A 22381-nucleotide genomic window follows, 5' to 3' on the forward strand; every position below is an offset into this window, starting at 1 on the left:
ACTAGGGTACATTCGTACAATGAAGTATTGTACTGTTGTAAAAACAAGGAGGAAGCATTTTATGTATTTATAGGAAAAAATTCCAAGATATACTATTGCCAAATGGAAAAAAAGCAAGGTGGGGGACTGAATTTCCTATAAGTACTTATTTGAATACACATGTAAACACATAAGATACTGGTAGCTCTGGTTGCCCCTGGGTGGGAGAACAGGGTGGGTAGCTGGGGATAAGAGTCAAGGGCAGACTTCACTGCATATGCTTTGAAACCATTGGTTTATGAATCTTATAAAGACAATACATATTTTCAAAAATGTATTAAAGTAAAAAATAAAATGTCTTGCTCAGGACTTCTGAGCTGACCCTCCATCTTGGCAAAGACAGCATCTCTGGCTAAATGGTTTTCAATCTCCAAATGGACCTCGAAAAAAGTCTGGCCTGAGGCACAAGTGCACCATCCTGGCCTCCCACCTTGACTCTGCTTCTGGAACTGACTCACTGCAGCAACCGAAAGTTCTGCTGAAGCCCAGGAACCAGACTTGTCCAAAGAAAGACACACACAGCCCTGGCCACCTCAACATTTCCATCCCGAGAACTGCCAGCCACCCTGACCACCTAACATCCCACTGTTGAGGACGCACGGAGCTGAGTGGGAAGGGCAAACACGCACCCTGACCTTCCGAGGTTGGTCTGAACTAGCCTGGTCACCACTGGCCTCCAAACACTTTCAGTTCCCACTCTCTCCAGACCCACGACCCTGCACGTACTCCCGCTGCACCAAGCACTCGCTACCTGACTGGCTGCTCATCAAGCGGACAGCCTTGGCCTTGGCCAGCTCCAGGGCGGTGATCCACTGCTGCCGCTCCACCTCTGAACCGGCCTTGAGGTGGTAGGTCCTGCCCCCACTGGTCAGCACGATACCGCAAGAGTCCTCCGTGTCAAAGTGCGCAGTGAACAGGTTGATGGTGCCACGGCAGGTGTGGGCCATTTCACCCTGATTTCTGTGGGATGCAAGAGAAGGGATGGGGTGAGGCTCCCAAACTCAATAGTTCTAGACTGAATAAAAGCCTCAAGGCACATCCTTGGGATCTCAGACCCTTGGAGCTGGCACGGGAGATGGGAAATAAGGCCTCTCGGGATTGACTGGTAAGGGCTTGGCTTGTGTGGGGGGGCGGGTCTCAGTGGGGAGAGTGGCAGAGGATGCCACCATTCTCCCCTGGCCCCAGGAGATGAAGGCAATGGCTGGGCTGACACAGTACCCCTTGCGACAAGGGACTGACCCTTGGCTGGTTACAAGGTCATGGAGCTAATGGTACCAAGGTAAGGGGAAGCGGAGGTGACTAAAGTGTGGGCCATTTCCAACTGTGACCAGTGTCTGAAAAGTGAGATCCAACTATCATGACTGGATCTACTTAACTCACTCCTTTAGACACTCAAAGGAAATTCAGACACCACTCTTCCCCCACCCTCCCCCACGACGTACCAAAGCTCTTTCCACAGAGGATGTGGGAAAAGGAAGAGCAACTGGTCAGCATGTAACCCTGCCAGTGCCGGAGCTCATTTGGCACTTCTGCTGCTCTTTAATGCTCACTTACACTCCCTGGCTGTTCATCATCTGTTATTACTTCCTTGACTCTTCTACCAGTTCCAAAGTCAGATGACTTGACACTCAGGAAGACATTTATCTTTCATTTGAACTACTGTTTCTGATTCTCTCCTGCTTTGGTTACATTCCTTAGGGAAGATGATATGCAGTTGACCCTTGAACAACGTCAGGGGTTAGAAGCACCCAACCCCCTGTGCAGTTGAAAATATGCATGGTGCTAGCAGAGAGTGAAGAGGGTTCAGAAGGGGTGGTGGAGGAAGAAGAGGATGAATGTCGATCACAGCATCAGGACCAGCCTGTTTCACAACCTTCTTGCTTCAGTCTTCCAGGCGACCCCAGCTGGCCACCAGGAAGGGGACCCTGTCGCTGACTAGACTCGCCACGTCCCCTCCCAGGGAAGGGGTCAATGTCTCTTTGTTCTCTCAGAGGGTGGTGGTCCCCCCATTGCAGTGGGAGAGCAGATACCAATGAAGGTATGCGCGGACCTGAGTAGCGCAAGGTGCGGAGCGTGCTGGACACAAACCTTGTGCACCTTCCCAGATTCCCACGACCACCTCCTCTGTCAGTCGGTGCCTCCTCCTTGCCCAACTGTCCCTCCACTTCTGGACTCTCGTAAAATGATAGTGGGAAACGGGAGATGGGAGTGAATGGGGCAGATACATCCTCCCTCCACTTGCGCCTCTGCGGACTGCTGAGTGGTGTGTTTCCTCCTCGTGTGTCTTCTGGAGGAGTATGTGCGCCAGGCCCACTGTGTCTCTGCCGCTCGCTGTGAAGCGACATCCAGCAAGGGAAACGCACTGCATCATTGTGACTTCCATCTTCCCACTCCCCATTTCTGCTTCACTGCCCTTCGACTGCATCTCTCAAACTGTCAACTCTCTTTTTTTTTTTAACATCTTTATTGGAGTATAATTCCTTTACAATGGTGTGTTAGTTTCTGCTTTATAACAAAGTGAATCCACTATACATATACATATATCCCCATATCTCCTCCCTCTTTCGTCTCCCTCCCACCCTCCCTATCCCACCCCTCTAGGTGGTCACAAAGCACCAAGCTGATCTCCCTATGCTACGCGGCTGCTTCCCACAAGCTATCTATTTTACATTTGGTAGTGTATATATGTCCATGCCACGCTCTCACTTCGTCCCAGCTTACCCTTCCCCCTCCCCGTGTCCTCAAGTCCATCCTCAAGTCCATTCTCTACATCTGCGTCCTTATTCCTGTCCTGCCCCTAGGTTCTTCAGAACCACTTTTTTTTTTTTTTTTAGATTCCATATATATGTGTTAGCATACGGTATTTGTTTTTCTCTTTCTGACTTACTTCACTCTGTATGACAGACTCTAGGTCCAACCACCTCACTACAAATAACTCAATTTCATTTCTTTTTATGGCTGAGTAATATTCCATTGTATATATGTGCCACATCTTCTTTATCCATTCATCTGTCGATGGAAAGTGTCAACTCTTTAATCCTTGCCTTGGGCTATGCGTTCTGGAGGACCTTCTCACACACAAAAAAATGTCCACAGGCAAGAAAAAAAATTGACAGGCAACAAGTTTTAACTCAGACACATAGAAAGACAAAGGCTACTAATTTGGAGCAAAGCACTCAGCCTTGTATGAGACTTCTGTTCAATGCTTGCTCAAGCTGACTCTGATTCACTTGGTAAATTCCTCTCCGATCTTCTAAATTCTAATTTGGCAAGTACTTCCTATGGGTTACCATATACAGAAATTGTGCTAGAAACTGGAGAGGTGGTAGATATAAAGGTAAATAAGACACATTTTCTGGCCTCAAAGAACATTCCACTTTGTGAAAGAGGCAGGCCCATAAATTGCAAGGTACTATTTAATAAGCAGAGGGAAATAAATTCAAAACAAAGGGGGTGTTCGCTTTATAAAAATTCATTGAGTTACACTCTTGTAATTTACCTATTTTTCTATGTGTCTGTTACACACATATATTGTACAATATATTGTATGCTACATACATATTGGTTGTCAGTTAAAAGTTGGCTTTAAAATCAAAATGAAAGGATAAGCTGCCGGTGGTTAGATCTCAGGAAACAGAATGACCCTTTCTTGTCCTAGAGGGGTCAAGGCGTACACTGGAGCAGTGTCTCAAACAGTGAGGGACTCTGCCCAAGCACAGACTAGGAGGAGGGTCAGGCTAACCCAGAGCAGCGGCATGGGGGCTGTGGCTCTGGGAAAGCCCAGGGATCCGGAGCAGCCAAAGGAGAGGGTCCAGCCAAGGCCTGGGTTGATGATGGGCATAAAAGTGAACTAAATTGTGTCCCCCAGGGAGATTTATTGAAGTCCTAACCCCCAGCACCTGTGATTGTGGCCTTATTTGGAAATATGGTTTTTGAAGATATAATCAAGTTAAGATGAGGTCATCAGGGTGGGCCGTAGTCCAATAAGACTGGTGTCCTTATAAGAAGAGGAACAGACACAGAAACAGGAGGGAGGCAGAGATGGGAGTGATGCATCTACAAGCCAGGGAATGCCAAGGATCACCAGCCAACATCAGAGGCCAGGCAGGCCTGGGATAGACTCTCCTCCAGGGCCTTCAGAGAGAGTACAGCCCTGCTGACACCTTCACTTTAGACTTCTGGCCTCCACAAGTATGAGACTATACATTTCCTTTGTTTTAAGCCACCCACTTTTTCGTGCTTTATCACAGCAGCCTAGGACCTAAACACAATGGCTGAACAGATGGGTGGAGGAATGACCTTCTGGAACCTCACATGCAGCTGAGCCTGTTCATCAGCTGAGCACACCAACCACAGGGCTGCACCTTGCCCTCCACACAGTTCCCGCCTAGAATACTCAGCACCACGGCACCCGCATGGCTCCTCTCCTTACTGGAGCAGCCCTGCCCCAAAGCTGCCCGTCCTGCTCGGAGGTTTCCCCTCTTCCGACACCATAGTGGCTAGACAGCCAAAAACAACCTGCATCAAAGATTCCAAGGAATCAGTTTCCACCGACGACATGCATTCACACAAAACCTAAATGTGGAAGTGAGCAAGAGGAAAGGCACCCATCGTGGTGGCAGGAACTGCGACACAGGGCTTGTGCTCTGGCAGCCCCCGATTCCAGGGCTCCCTGCAGTGGTATCAGCGGTTCACCCCATCACAGCAGAGGTGGTGAGAGTCTGGGGGCCCAGACTGCTCCTGACTCCTTCCATCCCGCTCCTCCAGCCCTTCCAGCGAGTGGGAAATGACCCCACCCCTGGCCGCACAGCCTTCTGCTCACACTAGCCAGAGTCATGTCTGCTGTGCGTGGCTGAGTCCTGACCCAGGCACCTCCCCAGAGGCTATATCATCTTGGAATGCCATCCTGTGACTGCAAACAAGGTGTGATGTTTGCTGTCTGGGATCCCTAGCAACCAGGCAAATCCTGTGTGTTTGCAGAGGTTTTAAAATCTGGATCTAGAGATGCAAAACATACACTCGGAAAATCCAAGCCACTGATTGGGAGAGTTATTCGCAATAAATGTACCCAACAAAGAACCTGTGTCAAGAAAATACAAAGAACTCCTAAAATCAGTAATAAAGAGGCCAGCAACCCAATTTAAAAATGGGCAAAAGATTTAGGCAGGCACTTTCCAAAAGAGGATATCCAAATGGCTCACGAACGTACAAAGCAGTGCTCAATGTCATCAGTTATCAGTAAACATACACATGCCCCACGATCCAGCAATTCTGCTCCTACAGAACTCCCCACTCGGGATGTGCACACGTGTACATGTTCCAGAACTTCCACAGCATCTTCCTAATAACCGAGAACTGAAAACAACACACACATCTGTCCACACTAGACCGGATAAACAAATGGTGGTATATTTGTTTGGTGGTTTATCCAATGGTGATGTATTATTATACAGCAATGAGAATAAAAGCATTAGAACTGCACGTAACAACCTGCGAGAACCTCACAAACATAATGTTGAGCAGAAGTCAGACACCAAGAGGACGTACTGTGTGATTCCACTGATAAAAAGTACAGTAACAGGTAAAAGAAAGCTCTGGGGTGAGAAGTCCAGACAGCAGTTACCCTTGGGGGAGCAGTGACTGGAAGGGGACATGGGGGGACTCCTGGAGGGCTGGTCATGTTTTATTTCTTCAGCGGGGCAGAGCTTATTCAGTGTGTTCATTTTGTGATTTGCCCACTTTCCTCTCTGTATATTGTACTTTATTAAAAGTTTACATTTAAAAGTACAGGAATGGGGGGAATTCCCTGGCAGTCCAGTGGTTAGGACTCCATGCTCTCACTGCCGAAGGCCCGGGTTCAGTCTGTGGTCTGGGAACTAAGATCCCACAAGTCTTACGGCCAAAAGAAAAGAAAAGGAATGGGGAGAATTCTTTGCTGGCAGTGGTGGCAGCAGCAACAATTGTTTCTCAGCGGCAGTAGAGGTAGCAGGGCCCCGGTGGCAATGTCCTTGCCGGGATGGTTCTGTGACACGACTTTGAGCCTGGATCCGGCTGCCCAGCCTGCCTTCTTCTCACCTCTCCTCTGAGATCTCTGTTCTGCCTTTCCAGGGATTCTGTGAGCAAATGAAGATCCTTCCAGTAAATACCTTTTTTTTTTTTTTTTTGGTTTAACATATCCAGAGCTGGTTTACTGTTATTCTCAACTAAGAACTTGCTGGTACACGTGAGTAGCAGCCACAGAAGGGATGTCGGAAGGTGGGGAGGGCAGTGAGGAAGGTTGTAAGAGACGTGGGCAGGAGAAAACAGCAGAGTTCGGTTCTTCTGTCTCTTGGGCCAAGGGGATGTTGTTAGGACCCTTCCAGGTCTAAGTAAGGAAGCTCAGCTATTTGTCCTAACTACCCCATCCCGAGGGCTTACCTTAGAAGTGTCTCACACAGGTTAGCCATTTAAAATGTGACAAGAAAGGCAGGAATGTCACCTCTCTGTTCCAGATGCGGAGGGTGAGCCTCGGAGATGTGGGCAGCTCAGTGGAGCTCCCAAAAGGGACCGCGCCACTAGAGCGAGGCCACCCACCCACAGCCCTGCCTCTTACCCACAGGGCCGCACAGACTTGTCCGCCAGGCTTCACGTGTGCTCTCAAAAGTCACCAAAGCTGGTGGCTCTATTTAGAAAATGCTTGACATGGCAAGTGTCAGACGTGGCCCATCAAACAGAAGCATCTACAGTGCAGTGTTTGCTTCCAGAGATGAGACTATCACTACGAGACCTGACCCCATTTCATTTTGCTTCTGGCCTCATTCTTCGCCATTTAGAGTTTCCCTTGAGAAATGTTAAATAAATGCTGCTACAAGTTCTACAGGAAGGATATTTCTAGTGTAATTTTTAGAATAAAAACTAAAAAGGAGACTCAGGATCCATCCTCCAGTTACTGAAATTCACGAGGCTACATTTTTACACAAATGGAGGATGACAGTAATTTATAAAAGACAGCACACTTATCAAGACAACTTATATCCAGGTAGTACCTCACTTTCTGTAAGAGTCTGTCACAAACATGAGTCTTTTGATCCTTGCAAGGGTCCAGAAAGTGGGCAAAGCAGACACTGATTTGTTCAGCAAATATTTAGCAAGTATATTCTATATGGCAGTCACCTGTAGGAGGAAATTAGCCTCATTTTATATCCAAGAAAAGAGAGGAGGCCAGAAAAAGGTAAATCATGTGCCCCCATCCATAGAGCTGGTAAACAACAAAGCCAGCACCAGAACTCAGTTTCTCTGCCACCAGCACAGGGCTCTTCTCAAGGAGAAAACTGGGGCTTCCATCCAGAAAAAATGTTCTGCTTTACCGGGTCATTGTTTGTATTTGCCGCTTACAAGCTAGAACATAAGTTCCGTGAGCCACAGACCTGGCCTGTCTTGTCCCCCCCACACACGTGACACACGGTGGGAGCTCAGAGATGTTGGGCTGGCAGAGTGAATTAATGCATGCGTGTTACATGCAGAGGAACAAACCCAGGGAGATGATCCAGGCTCGGCCCACACCGGAAGTTCTGCCAACCTCACATGCTAAAGGTGGAGTAATGGGAGTAACACCACCCCACTCCATCAACATCACTGACTGAAAATCCATTAGACGCTTTTTGCGGTTCCATCAAAATATCAGAATATCATGAACTACTCAGTGACACCTAAGGTGGTTCTTCAGGTTATTAAGTGGAAAGCCTGTCACAGAATATTGCGCAAATGCTTTAGATCTCAAATTTAGACTAAAAAGGTCTTGTCAAGTAGAAAATGGATGAATGTTTTAATGGCTGAAGCAAAAATTAAAACACTGTCTGATGTGGTTCTACATGTGTGTAGAGGAAATATTTAAGACAATTATGCTGTAAATGGGGGAGTGTAAAGGAACTTACAAGGAGGTAGGGTTTCTATACTTCACTAAAACTGGTAAAATGACATCAGCAGACTGTGATAAGTCATGTATATGTAATGTAATATTTAGAAGAACCACTAAAAAAGTTATCCAAAGAGACATACTCAAAAACACTAAAGAATGATTAAACATAGGGTGACCACATGACCCAACAATTCCACTCTGAGGTATACACCCAAGAGAAGTGAAAACATATGCCCACACAAAAACTTGTACACAAACATTTATAATAGCATTATACATAACAGCTAAAAGGTAGAAACAATACCATCAATGAATGAATGGACAAAAAAAGATTCATACAATGGGGTTCAACTTGGTTGAACCTTGAACATTATGCTAAGTGAAAGAAGCCAGGAACAAAATTCCACATATTGTATAATTCCATCCATATTAATGTCCAGAATAGGGAAATACAGGGAGACAGAAAGGATTGGAGTGGTTGTTTAGGACTGGGAGCACACGGCTGGGAGCGCACGGGAGTGGTAGCTAAAGGGTATGGGGTTTCTTTTGAAGATGATGAAGACGTTCTAAAATTGACTTTAGTGATGGTTGTACATATCTGTGAATATATTAAAAACCATTAAGTTGTACACTTTAAATGGATTATTTGCATGGTATGTGAATTATCTCTCAAAGATTAGAACAAGAATAACAGCTGTAATACATTAAAAGACATCAAGTCAAAGAGTTCATAATAAAGCTGAAAAAGTAAGTCATCAGTAACCTTGGAGGGATGCTAGGGACCCATTTATTTGTTTGATAATTGGTGAATAAAAGAAAGCATGGGGGGGCTTCCCTGGTGGCGCAGTGGTTGAGAGTCCGCCTGCCGATGCAGGGGACACGGGTTCGTGCCCCGGTCCGGGAAGATCCTACATGCCATGGAGCAGCTGGGCCTGTGAGCCATGGCCGCTGAGCCTGTGCATCCGGAGCCTGTGCTCCGCAACAGGAGAGGCCACAGCAGTGACAGGCCCGTGTACCGCAAAGAAAAAAAAAAGAAAGCATGGGGCATTTTCCTACCATTTCCATATTAACTAAACCATTGGGTAACCTAATGGTTGATGAGGGGAAGTTTCTCTTTATAGAATTATTCCCTCTAATACCTGAAAAAGGCAATAATAGAATATCAGCATTTTGCAAACTGTAATAAACTAATGGGTCTAGAAAATTGTCAACAATGGCCTCTGATATTTGTGCTCATATGTGTGTGTGAAAGAGACAGAGAGAGAAGGAGGGAGAGGGGGAAGGGGAGGGAAAGAAATGAAGGAAGGGAGGGAGGGAGGGGGGAGAGGGGAAGGAAGGAAGGAAGGAAGGAAAGAAGGAAGGAAGGAAGGAAGGAAGGAAGGAAGGAAGGAAGGAAGGAAGGAAGGGGGAAAGAAAGAACCAGCCAATACATGCCCCTCTTCAATATATCCATGAACCATCCTGCTAGTATAATTTAATCTTACTCTGATGGAATCCCTAGCTATCAGTTTACAGGAAATAAAGAAGATAGAAGAGTATGATAAATAACATTATGGAGATGCAATCAGCAAAATCCAGTTTGTGTGAAACTACAGAACAAATGACCCCGTTTCTTCAACAAATAAATTGCAAGGGGAAAAAGAGAAAGAGAGAAGAAGAACCCATAAATCAAGAGAGACTGGGGAGCCCCTTCCCCTTTCCCAGGAGAAACTAAGCTGTGGGGATTCAGACAGTGCAGCTAGGCCCTGTGGCAGAGGGGTTTGGCCAAGACCGCCACCAAGATCAGCAATACCAATGTCGAGATAACTCAGCCAGCACGACTGGTTGCACAGGAACAGAGGAGATTTGGCCAGCGTGACCAGGAGGGTGTTTTCATACAAGGGACTGAGCAAATAAGTAAATATATTGAGGATAATGGGAGCCAGATCTCTTACTGTCAGAGTCTGAAGTTGGAAACATGGAAGAGAAAGGCAAGAAAAAACTACCTCTATCCACAAAGAGAGCCTAGAAGCAATAACGTCCCAATGACAATGAGCCCACCTAGCACTCAGTGTTTGGCTTCTAGATACCATTTTCCACTAAAAGGAACCAGGGCTCATTGGAGAAATGGCAGATTCCAGTACAGAAGAACCAGGATCATTCTGTTGTACAAAAAAAGGAAGGAGGGTTCAAACAGGGAATGTCAAAAGGACACAGGAGCCAGTTTAAAAGGACTCCTCTTACCCAAAACCAGGACAATTTGAGTGTCAAAATAAATGATAATTACAGATAACAACCCATTGGATAATCTAGAAATCCATGGGTTCACACTGATATAAATAAATGGATAAATTAAAAGCTCTTCTTTATAATACAATGCCTATTAATAAATATAGAAGGAATGATGTTATTAGAAAATCACCAATTGGCAACCATCAAAGTAATAATAGGGCTTCCCTGGTGGCGCAGTGGTTGAGAGTCTGCCTGCCGATGCAGGGGACATGGGTTCGTGCCCCGGTCAGGGAAGATCCCACATGCCGCGGAGCGGGCTCGCTGAGCCTATGCTCTGCGATGGGAGAGGCCACAACAGTGAGAGGCCCATGTACTGCAAAAAAAAAAAAAAAGTAATAATAGATTCAGGCAAGAATCACCAAAGGGTGGTAAAAATCAGTTGGAAGGGACTTCCCTGGTGGTGCAGTAGATAAGACTCTGAGCTCCCAATGCAGGGGGCCCAGGTTTGATCCCTGGTCAGGGAACTAGATCCCACATGCATGCCACAACTAAGGAGCCTGCCTACCACAACTAAGACCCAGTGCAAGCAAATAAATAAATAAATATTTTTTTAAAAATCAGTGGGGAGATTTGTTGACAAACAGGGTTTTACATAGCCTTAAGGTGTCTCCCCATAAAAATACTTTCTAATTAGTCATTAATTAGTAATTATAAAATTAACTTTACAGTGGCGCAACCTGGCAAACACCATCTTAACCAAATGATGATCACTAGTGGTAGGACAAATCAACATCATGTGCCTCCTGATATGATGCACATATCAGGACACATACTGTGAAGGACACAGTATGCATCCTGTGGTATTTCTGCCACAAATGTAGGACTTGAATCTAAACATAAGGGAACACCAGGCAATCCCAAATTGAGGCAGATTCTACAAAGTAACTGGCCTAAATTTATCAAAAACGTTTAGGTCATGAAAGACAAGGGAAAATGGAAGACTGTTCCAGACTGAAACTAAAGTGACAAGACACAACAACCAAATGCAATCTATGATCCTGGAGTGGATCTTCTACCTCGAAAGGACATTATTGGGACAACTGGCAAAATATGAACAGGGTCCACGGATTGGATGGTAGTTTGTATCAGTGTTTACAGCGTACCGAAAAAAAAAAAAAAAAAAAACTGAGGAGAAATATCAACAATTGCAATGAATGGACTCTATTTGGATCCTGATTTCTGGAAACTCTAAAAAAATTTTAAACTAATGGGGAAATTTTATTACGGAATTATATGAAATCATGCATGTAAAAATTTTGAAAATTGTAAAGCACTATAGAATTTAAAGAAACTTTCATTCAATAAATATCTATTGAATGCCTACAAAATTTTTTTTATTAAAGAGAACTCAATGGAGAAATTTTAATATTGACTGGATATTTGATAATATTAAGGAATTATTGTTAAATTTTTAGGCATTTTAATGCCATTTAGGTTAATATTTAAGAAACTTTCATCTCTAAAGAGATACATAATGAAATATTTACAAATATTCATTATTATTAAAATTATTTTTTAACTTTTTTTTTTTTTTTTTTTTTTTTGCGGTACATGGGCCTCTCACCATTGTGGCCTCTCTCGTTGCAGAGAACAGGCTCCGGACGTGCAGGCTCAGCGGCCATGGCTCACGGGCCCAGCCGCTCTGCGGCATGTGGGATCCTCCCGGACGGGGGCACGAACCCATGTCTCCTGCATCGGCAGGCAGACTCTCAACCACTGCGCCACCAGGGAAGCCCTAACTTATTTTTTAACTTAATTCTTAGAATTAAGTAAAAGATATCTGCGACTTACTTCAAGTTAACTGAGGGTGGGGAGGCAATAGACTGACCTTACAGTGAGACTTGCTAACACTGGGTGATGGGCCATCATCTACTTTTATGCGTTTGAAATTTTCCACAGTAAAAAATAAAATCCATTTAAAATCTATCGCATTTTAAATTCTTCCCTGTGTACAGCGACAGCCAACAGCAGCGATGAAGGACTTTGGTGACGAGCCCCTGTGAACCAGCGCACAAGGCTATGTGCTGAGTGTCTCGGGAATCAAGGAACGAGATGACGGGTCCCTAGGGCACAGGGGGGGATCTATTTTGAGCACAGTCCTGCGCCTACACATTCAGGATACTTGAACGGATCTGATTTTTTTAAATCAGCACACAATCTCTGTAGCTGCAGCCACAATCTACAGGGTGTCCCAGCAACCTAGATTCTTCCTTTTACAAGTGATCTGTGAGCTTAAATGTTCAGCAGCACTAAAACATACCCCCTAAAAATGTTACACCTAGCAAAGGAGGCTCTAAAAAAGAAAATCAGTTACCAAGACAAAAGAAAGACTGAAATGCCAGGGATTAGAGGTCAATTAAGGAGACACTGAAGTCAAAATTTAACACACTAAGGACAATTACAAATTTAAATGCACATATTACTATACGAGTTTACAGAGCTGATGGTGAGACATAATTTATTCAGGAATTCTACTTCCCTTCACGGGCTCTGGTATTATAAGCACTGACGTTAATATTAGATGAAATAATCTTACGTAAAAGTGACTCCCACCAAGCTTCAACGGAAGCAGAAACAGCAGCTCAGCTCCTGTCAAACCGTGACAGCAGCCTGCAAAACCAAAGTCCCCACAGCACAGTCACAGACTCCCAAACGGAGGCTGAGTTTGAAACAACCATCACCCCTGCGGGGCACGTTCATTCTTTCGTTCAGTCAACGTGACAGGGCAGGCCTTGGAGTCAGATCAGTGAGCAAGACAGATGAGGTCGGGGCCTTTGTGGCATAGTCTTATCTCCTGGGCCCTCACAGCATCCAGCAAGAGTGTGCCTTCTGTCTCCCCTCCAACATTTGGACTGAACAAGGGAAGGGCCCTGTCAGCAGAGAGGGGTCTCCCCCCGACACAGTTCCTCAACTCTAGAAAGATAGTTCCCGGAGTGACTATCCCTGAAAGAGACCTCAAGTATATGTCTTCTTCATCCTCTGGGAAATCCAGCCCTGCTTTCCTTGACTGGACTGGTTAAACAGGAGTGTGGGGTTCAACAGGAGGTTTTCACTCGTTACGCATTCACTGTTAGAAAAACCCTGACATTCAGAACATCCCCTTCACTTACGAAAGAGTTTACCAAATGCTTCTTCACGGTTTATTTCAGACAGCCAAGTAGGTCCGTTTACAGATGAGGAAAGTGAAGGTCACAAAGGTTTGGAGCCTCCCTCCCCCACTGGGCAGGGCTGACTTGTATAACTAAGAGGACACAGTGGAAATGACAGAGTGTGACTTCGAGGGTAGGTCAGAAAAGACATTGTGGTTCCTGCGTGCTCTCTCTTGGATCACTCCCCCTGGGGAAAGCCAGCTGCCATATTGTGAGGACACTTCGGACTAGTCCACAGAGCTAGGAACGGAGGCCTCCTGTCAACAGCCAGCACCACTTGGCCAGGCAAGTGAGGGAGCTGCCTTAGAAGTGGAGCCTCCAGGCCCAGTCAAGCCTTCAGATGAGTGTCACCCTCATGAAATCATCCCCAGCCAGAATCCCTCCAACTCCTGCTCAAGAATTCTTTTTTTTAAAATTAATATTTATTTATTTATTTATTTGGCTGTGCTGGGTCTAGTTGCGGCACACGGGATCTTTGTTGCAACAAGCGGGATCTTTAGTTGCAGCACACGGACCTAGTTTCCTGACCAGGGAACGAACCTGGGCCCCCTGCATTGGGAGCGTGGAGTCATAACCACTGGACCACCAGGGAAGTCCCTCACTCACGAATTCTTAACGCCACTAAATGTTGGATGATTTGTCATGCAGCAATAGATAATACACAGGGACGCCGAGCCAGCCTCTCTGAAGATGAAGAGTATGGTCACATGGAAGGGATAAGTCCAGCTGTGCAGGACAGAAAAACACCCTAATCAGGACAAATGCTGCCTGGAAACCCATCTCAGCTCAACAGAGGAAGAATTTTCTAACTTTCAGAATTATCTCAGGAATACCATTTTGTCTTGGAGATAAAGCTTTATTCTCTGTCACCTGAGAGGTTTGCCCCAGGCTCCTGCTGAGGGGCCAGAAATGCTATAGGAAGAAGTCAATGAACAGACAGATGGTTGGACCAGATGACCTTTAAGTTCCGTTCCTACCTAGACATTCTCCCACCACTAGCTTCCCAGGTACCGATGACAGGTCTGTCCAGTGTGTGGCCAGCTAAGAGTTACTGAACACTGATCTAACATGCAATGGGCCTTCTAGGAGGAAACAACTGAAATATGATCTACTGGTCCTGCCCTCAAGCAGCTGCACATGCCCACAGATGACATATCACTTAGCCCACTTGTTCAAGGTGGAAGAGGGTCCCAGGTGCCGCTGCCTGAGGCAGAGCTGTCCCAGCCACCTGCGGATATGCAAGCAAGAATAAATCCTCCCTTGCTTTAACCCTCTGGGTTTGGGGGTGATTTGTTTTGGAGCTGCCTGATCCAGGAGGAGAGTGAGCTGAGGACCCAGTTCTAACTCCCTCTCCTGTCAGGATGGTCACAGAGCCCACTGTCATCAGAGTGTGACCGTGGAGGAAGAGGTGAGATGATCCTGGAGAGGCAGAGATAAGGCTGGTCCTGAGGGTGGGTGGGTTGTACAGGTATGGGATGAAGGGAAGGTGGAAAAGGAGGCTCCAGTGTCGAAACGCAGAGGGCTGTCAGCAGTCTTGTTGGCAACCTAAGTGTCTGCTCTTGATCTCCACCCACCTCCTCTTAGGCTATGGCAAACACTCTTTCTGTGAGTAGAGGACTCTGTAGCTAGTCACAGAAGCCTAGAGATGTGAGACGGGGCCTTAGTGGTCTGCCTTCTTAGATTTAACTTCCCATGGTCCCAGATGACAGAGTTGTAGCTGGACCTTGAAGATGACACGCTGTCATATTCAATGAGTGTCCGTGTTTTTCAAAAGGGTTTGGTTTTCACCTTCACATATATGGTCAAATGATCTTTGAGAGGGGTGCCAAGACCACTCAATGGGGAAAGGACAGTTCTCTTCAACAAATGGTGCTGGGAAAACTTGATATCTGTGTGCAAATGAATGAAATCGGACCCTTAACTTACACTGTATACAAAAATTAACTCAAAATAGATTAAAGACCTCGATGTTAAGACCTAAAAGTATACAATTCCTAGAAGAAAACTGGGGAAAATCTTCATGACCCTGGACTTGGCAATTGGGACTACGTCAAATTTTAAATGTTTGTACATAAAATGACACAATCAAAAGAGTATAAAGGCAACCTATGGAATAAGAGAAAAATATTTCCAAATCATATATTTGATAAAGGATTAATAATGAGAATATATGGAAAACTCCTACAATCAACAACAAAAAAATCAAGTAGATTAAAAAATGGACAAATGACTTGACTCGACATTTCTCCAAAGATAATATACAAATGGCCAACAAGCAAATGAAAATGCGCTCAACATCACTAATCATCATAGAAATGCAAATCAAAACCACAAGGAGATATCATTTCACACCCATTAGGATGGCCATTATTAAAAAAACAAACAAACAAACAAAAATGAAAAACAGGGACTTCCCTGGTAGTCCAGTGGTAAAGAATCCGCCTTCTAATGCAGGGGACCTGGGCTCGATCCTTGGTTGGGGAACTAAGATCCCACATGCCACGGGGCAACTAAGCCCACATGCCCCAACTACTGAGCTCCAGTGCCTCAACGAGAGAGCCCACGCGCTCTGGGGCCTGCATGCCACAACTAGAGAAAAGCCCGCGCACCGCAATGAAGACCCAACGCAGCCAAGAAATAAATTAAATAAATAAATAAATAAAATAAATATTAAGAAAACACAAAGTGTTGGCAAGGATATGAAGACACTGGAACTTTTGTGCATTGTTGGTAGGACTGTAAAATGGTGCAACCATGATGGAAAACAGTATGGAGGTTCCTCAAAAATTAAAAATAGAACTGCCATATGATCCAGCAATCCCACTTCTGGGGATATATCCAAAAGACTTGAAAGCAGGGTCTCAAAGAGATGCACACCCATGTTCTATTCACAATAGCCAAGAGGTAGAAGCAACCCAAATGTCCATTGACAGATGACGTCTGCAGGGAGGAAGGAGGTGAGCCGGAGACTGCTCATCCTTTGAAAGGCCTGCATCCAAAGCTGGCCCTAAGAGTCTGGATTTGGCAAGCTCCTGCAACACCTCGGGGTTCCCCTAACTGGTAAGCGTGACTAACTACACCCAAACTGCTTGTGCAAACAATGTGTGGTCCATGCTGCACACCTGCTTTCCTTCTGGGAGCCTGGACTCTGGGACTGTGCCAGGCAGAGGGTACCCACGTGACAAGACCCCCAATAAAATCCCTGAGTGCTGAGTCTCTACCGAACATCCCTGCTTGGTAACCTTTCACACATGTGTCACAACAAGCTGCTGGAGGAATTAGCATGTCCTGCATGACTCCACTGGGAAAGGAGCCCTGGAAGCCTGTGCCTCGCTTCCCCAGATTTCATCCATTGCCCCTCCTCCCTTTCTGCTTGTGCTTTGCTTCCCTTCACTGTAATAAAGCAGGCTGCGAGCGCACATCGAGCCGAGTGCTGGGAGTCCTCCCAGGGGGTCATTGAATCTGGGTTAGTCTTGGAGACCCCAACATGGCACCCCAGCAAGGAGTCTCCCCGATGTGAGGTGGGTGGGTGCCTTAGCACCTGCTGAGTCAGCAGGTTGGTGCTGCCCACGAGTTCCCACTTCTTCCCCCATGTAATAGGACAATAAGGAAGAGGCTGCACTCCTCACCGCAAGCGTGAACTGGAAATCACTCTGACATCACAGAGAACCCCATGTTTGTGAGGGCCTGTTATCCAGTTAGATCTAACATTTTAGGGCAGAGGCCTCACCTCTGACACACAGCCTGCTTCCCACAGGGTCCTGCACATATAACACATGCAAAGCAAACCGTCGGGTGCACATGAAACTAGTTTAAAGAGCTCTGGGATTGTGAAAAGCCCTTTTAAAAGCTTTATCTTTACTCCCCACTCATCCAGTCACTGCCACACTTTATGAAGTGACAAATCATCCTAGGAACACAGAGACAACATGCACAAACCCTTGTAACCCTATGGAAATACAAATGAGGACCACAGATACAAGGCTGTTGGTTCATGGAGGAGCCTATTTCAACACATTCAAATCTGTCAACATAACATATCCAAATAATCTGCATTTCATAACTATCACTTTTCCAGCACTCCTGGCTAAGCCGGCAACCTCCAGTTCATCTTCCCAATCTTATTTCAGCAAACAAGTTTTCAAAATTGAAAACAAATTAAGAAAAGTCCGAGTTTGGCACTAACATACTTGCTTTCTGAAACCCCATAAAATTGCAGGCAATTCTCATTCATTCACTCACTCATCCATTCAGACTAACCAAGCTACTGAGGGCATATCAGTGGCAAAGCACTGTGCTAGGCTTCATGTAGAACATGAAGAAGATACCAAACTTGGCCACGGTGTCCCTTTGGCACAAAGCTGTCTGCAGAGATGCCCATACACAAACCCTGTAAACTCCCAAAGGAGGAAGATGTGGTCCTTAGGTCAGTCTGGGGCTACTATGGATATTTCAAATGGGAAAAACCCAAAGTGGGGGACTGCTAACACAGGGGATGGAACTGTTGAAAGAGATGCCTGGAGAAGACAGGCAAATCCAGGGCTCCCAGGGCGGGAGGTGGCACCACACCGGGGACCCTGTCCAGGGCAACAGCTGAAGGCTGGGGCACCAGCTCAGCAGAAGGCAGACCTGAGCCAGGATGTGGCGCTAGGAATGGGGAGGAAGGATGGATGAAAGGAAGGAGACAGGCAGGGCTCAGCAGTTCCACCTGATGTGGGGTGAAGCAGGTAGGAGGCAGCAAGCATGACTCAGAGGTTTTCAGCTATTCATAGAAAGAAGAAGGTCAGGAAGAGGAGCGGGTTGTGGGGGGAGATCATAATTCATGTCACTAGACCTTGCTAAGAATGCACTGTGCTTCTCCAAAACACTCTGCCAGTCCACTCACAGGCTCTTTGCAACACCCTTGTGTTAAACGTTAAAGAAACGGACTTCAAACCAATGTTTACACATTATCAACTTGGGCATTCCTTTTCAGCCTCCTATCTGGCCTCATAGTATGAAACACTGGATGATGTTTCAAATTAAAGCTAAATCCAATATAATAAGGCCGCCTTCTGAGGTGGAAACCCCAGTGGCTTAACCTGAAGATTTGCACCTTCAACTTCATGTTTTCAGGGACACTTTGCAACTGGATAGTCTTTTCCATCTCCATCCTTCAAGCATCACCTAAACTGATATTAAAAATACTCCCTGGTGGTCCACTGGTTAAGACGCTGTGCTTTCACTGCTGGGGGTCCAGGTTCGATACCTGGTCAGGGAACTAAGATCCCACAAGCCATGCGGCAAAAAAAAAAAAAAGCAGCCACAGACAAAATGAATGGGCATGACTGTGTTCCAATAAAACTTTATTTAAAAAAAAAAATACTGTCTCCATGAGAGTTTGCCTTTGACAGTTGGCCCCACTGGAGGAAGGAGTGCTTGATCCATTCTAGAGGCAAAGATGTCTTGGCCACCACCCCAAAGTGGGCCCAGCTCACCATATGTTCAGTGGGCTTCCTCAGCCAGAGGACTTTCAAAACTTACTTTCACTTGACTGTAGCCTTCTTTCTTATAGACCCAGACTAATTTCTTTGAGCCCTTCCTTGCTAACTGGCTTTGCCATTCCTACCCATGTATCAGTCTGAACAATAATAAATTAAAACAAAACATTTTTGTTTCATATTTTGTTTGAAATCATTTCCTGGGAAATAGATGTCATTTATAATGTTGCCAAACAGGCAACTTGTATACAACAAAACAGAATTTAGTTTAATCAAATCAATCTTCTCATTAACGTGGATAAAACTTATGTTTGAAACACTCTTTCCTTAAGGACTTGCTGGGGCTAATACCTTTGAAAATTCTGCATCATTTATGAATTCTTCCATGTTCCCTGGGAGATGAGAACTGGGGATTAAATTTTTTAAATGGGAACTAACAACCAAAAAAGAAAAAAAAAAAAGACCATATTCCCGCAAAACCATATTCCCCTTATTGGTATTCAAATATTCAAATAGATATGGGATTAAGAGTACCAGGCAATGGAATAAGAACCTCATCTCCTGTATTTATATTCCTAGCACATTGTTGGAAAGAAGTAAAAACCTACCAACAATTACCCATACCTCCCAGAAATACTTTCTATATGTGACAGTATTTACAAAGAGCATCTTTTTATTCTTGATAATATAAATTTACTAAGCCCAGCTGTTGGCACTATGTACTTTCTCCCTTAGAATAAACTTGAGCAATCGAATGAGCTTTTCCAGCAAAATCTAGGGCAGAAGCACTCGAGGAAGCGATACTTAATGGAGAAATTCTAATCCAAACCCCCACTGATTATTTATCAAAGTAAAAATAATGGGGATTGAAATGCAGCTCAAGACTACAGTGCAATAACCATTTAATTGGCAAAATCAATGCTGACAATACCAAGTTCTGCAAAGGATAGAGATCCACAAAAATCTCTTTATTTCTTGCCAGTGGGACTATAAATTGACACAACTGCCTTGGAAAAGAGTTTGGCCTTCACATTCTCCACAACCCAGTGATTTCACCCAAGAGGAACGCCCGCACGTGTACAAGCATTTTTGTAGTGACCCATCAAGAGGAGCATGAATAAGTAAAAACTGCGCTCACGTCCTGGGCTGTTATATAGCAGTCAAAATTAGTCCCCCCAAATCGTATGCTGTACAATATGCTTTTTTATAAAGTTTCAAATGGTTGAAATGAACAATGTGTTTTTTTAAAAAAATTGCATATAGGTTAGCTAAAACTAAATAAAAAGAAAAGAAAGTGGACAGTGACCAGGATTTGGGATGATGGTTGTCTTGGAGCGGGGAAGGCTGGAAGATGGGATCAGGGAGGGAGGACAAGACACGTGCCCGCATTTTCTCCAAACACAGACTTTGCTTAATTAAAAGAAAAAAATTAGACAGTGGTCTTTCCAAAAGGGAAGCTAGCAAGAGAAGCAGCTCTGATTCCTTCCCCAGCTGTCATCCCAGGACTAAAGCTGACTCTACCTGACCCCTAAGGAAAGGAGATCATGAATAAAATTTCTCTCATTCTGTTTGCAGCTCTGAGCACCTGAATTTGCCTCTATTCCAAGCACACACACTTGGAGAACTACTGAGAACTGGGGGTCTGGGGCAGGTTGGAGGAGGTGACCCATGCCCGGCGCTGGGTGCAAATGGAACCCAGGATAACCTGCGCTGTCAGGACTGGGAGCGGCAGGCCCAAAGGGAGCTCAGTCCTTGAGCCCAGCAGGCAGGACAGCCAGGCCTGGTCTGGAAGGCAGGATTCAGACCAGAAGCAGGGACAGGAGAGTGGTGTCAAACATCTGAAGTGCTGTGAGGCCCGAGGAAGAGCAGACCAAAGCCGTCTTCTAGAAGGCAGAACTGGAGTGCAGGGAGAAGTGGTGATTCCAGCTCCACCTCAGAAGGGCCTTTTCTGCACTTGGAGACTGACTCATCTCCTGTGGCACTGGAGGCCCAGTCCGCAAGGTGGGTGCCTCAGGATACACCACTAAAGTTTGCTCCTTCGGCCTCAGTTTCCCTTCCTCTAAAATGGGAATGAAGACATCTTCGTGGCCGGCCTCACGTGGGGCTAAAGGAGGGAGAGGGCTGTACAAATGTCAGGGATCATTCATCCTACCCAAGTGAGTCGAGCAACAATTCTGCCCACCCTGGAATCTAGAAATGTCCACAAATGAAACTACAGCGCTGGACTGTGAAAGCACACAACAAGAAAACTTGTCCCCAACCCCTTCTCCCCCCAAAACCAGTATTTGTCCCCACAACCTTATCAGCAAGCAAGAAGAATTTTTCTTAATTACCCAGAGAATCTGTACTTTTGAGATAATCTTGAAAAGCTAGCTGTCTATACATAGTTATCTTAAGAAAAAAAGAGGGACTTTTTTGCTCTTCCAATTAAAATAAAACAAAAATACATAAGGTCAGATTTTACTTCCACTAGAACTAGGCCTCCCTGCCACTGTGGGACCCTAGACTCATAAACATTACCTTGACCTCAACTACTGACCCCTAGTAGTACCTGGTAAAATGCAGATAACTCAGAAATGCTGAACTCAAGGATGAACAGGCATTAGGACACACATCTGGGACAGGCACAGACTTTGGAGTGCAAAGGGCCTAGGTGAGAATCTCTCTCTACTGCCTACCCTGCCCAGTGACTTTGGACAAGCCACATCCTTCTGGCAAAGCTCAGAACTCCTCATTTGTACAATCCTGGAACCCACCTCACAGTGTGATTTCAAGGATGAAATAAATGAACATAACATAAAGCAGAGAGTGTGGTCCACAGTCGACATGCCCTATGTGTTATGTCCCTTGCCTATGAGACAGAGTGACACTTATTTATAGCAAATCATGATGATGATCCCTATCATTGTATGCCTTGGTGAAATGTTTACACACCTGACGGAGTATGGGAAGTGGGATAAAAACACCATTTGGAAAAGGATCTCTTTTTGCTCAGTTGCCAAATTCTAAGAACACTCTGTCCTGTGAGCTGTATGCTGCAGCCAAGTGGGCCGAGGGGCACCAACGACACCACATGAGATGAACACATTAGAAACACAGGTCAGGGCTTCCCTGGTGGTGCAGTGGTTAGGAATCCACCAGACACGGGTTCGAGCCCTGGTCCGGGAAGATCCCACATGCCGCAGAGCAACTAAGCCCGTGTGCCACAACTACTGAGCCTGTGCTCTACAGTCTGCGAGCCACAACTACTGAGCCCTCGTGCTGCAACTACTAAAGCCCTCGCGCCTAGAGTCTGTGCTCCGAAACAAGAGAAGCCACCGCAGTGAGAAGCCTGCACACTGCAACAAAGAGTTGCCCCCGCTCACCGCAACTAGCGAAAGCCTGCGCACAGCAATGAAGACCCAACACAAAAATAAAATAAATAAATTTATAGAAACACAGGTCAGCTTTCTCCCCTGCCAGGAATTAAAGACAGTGATCCCCACTTTGAGTGGGAACCATCACTTAAGTTCAGTGGAGCTCCCAAATTCTCAGTGGCATCACAG

The 22381-nt window shown here is 45.6% G+C and overlaps 1 protein-coding gene across 5 annotated transcripts in view; it reads right to left on the minus strand.

Annotated features, from left to right (window-relative positions):
* OSBP2 (oxysterol binding protein 2) overlaps window positions 1-22381 on the minus strand; it is a 176987-nt gene that overhangs the window by 116052 nt on the left and 38554 nt on the right. For all 5 annotated transcript variants that reach the window (XM_060121272.1, XM_060121271.1, XM_060121273.1 and 2 more), the window contains exon 2: window positions 791-999. In XM_060121272.1, coding sequence (XP_059977255.1) covers window positions 791-999 — 209 coding nt within the window. The remainder of the gene's footprint in view (window positions 1-790; window positions 1000-22381) is intronic.

Source organism: Lagenorhynchus albirostris, chromosome 14, assembly GCF_949774975.1.
Source record: "Lagenorhynchus albirostris chromosome 14, mLagAlb1.1, whole genome shotgun sequence".
Taxonomy (NCBI): Eukaryota; Metazoa; Chordata; class Mammalia; order Artiodactyla; family Delphinidae; genus Lagenorhynchus; species Lagenorhynchus albirostris.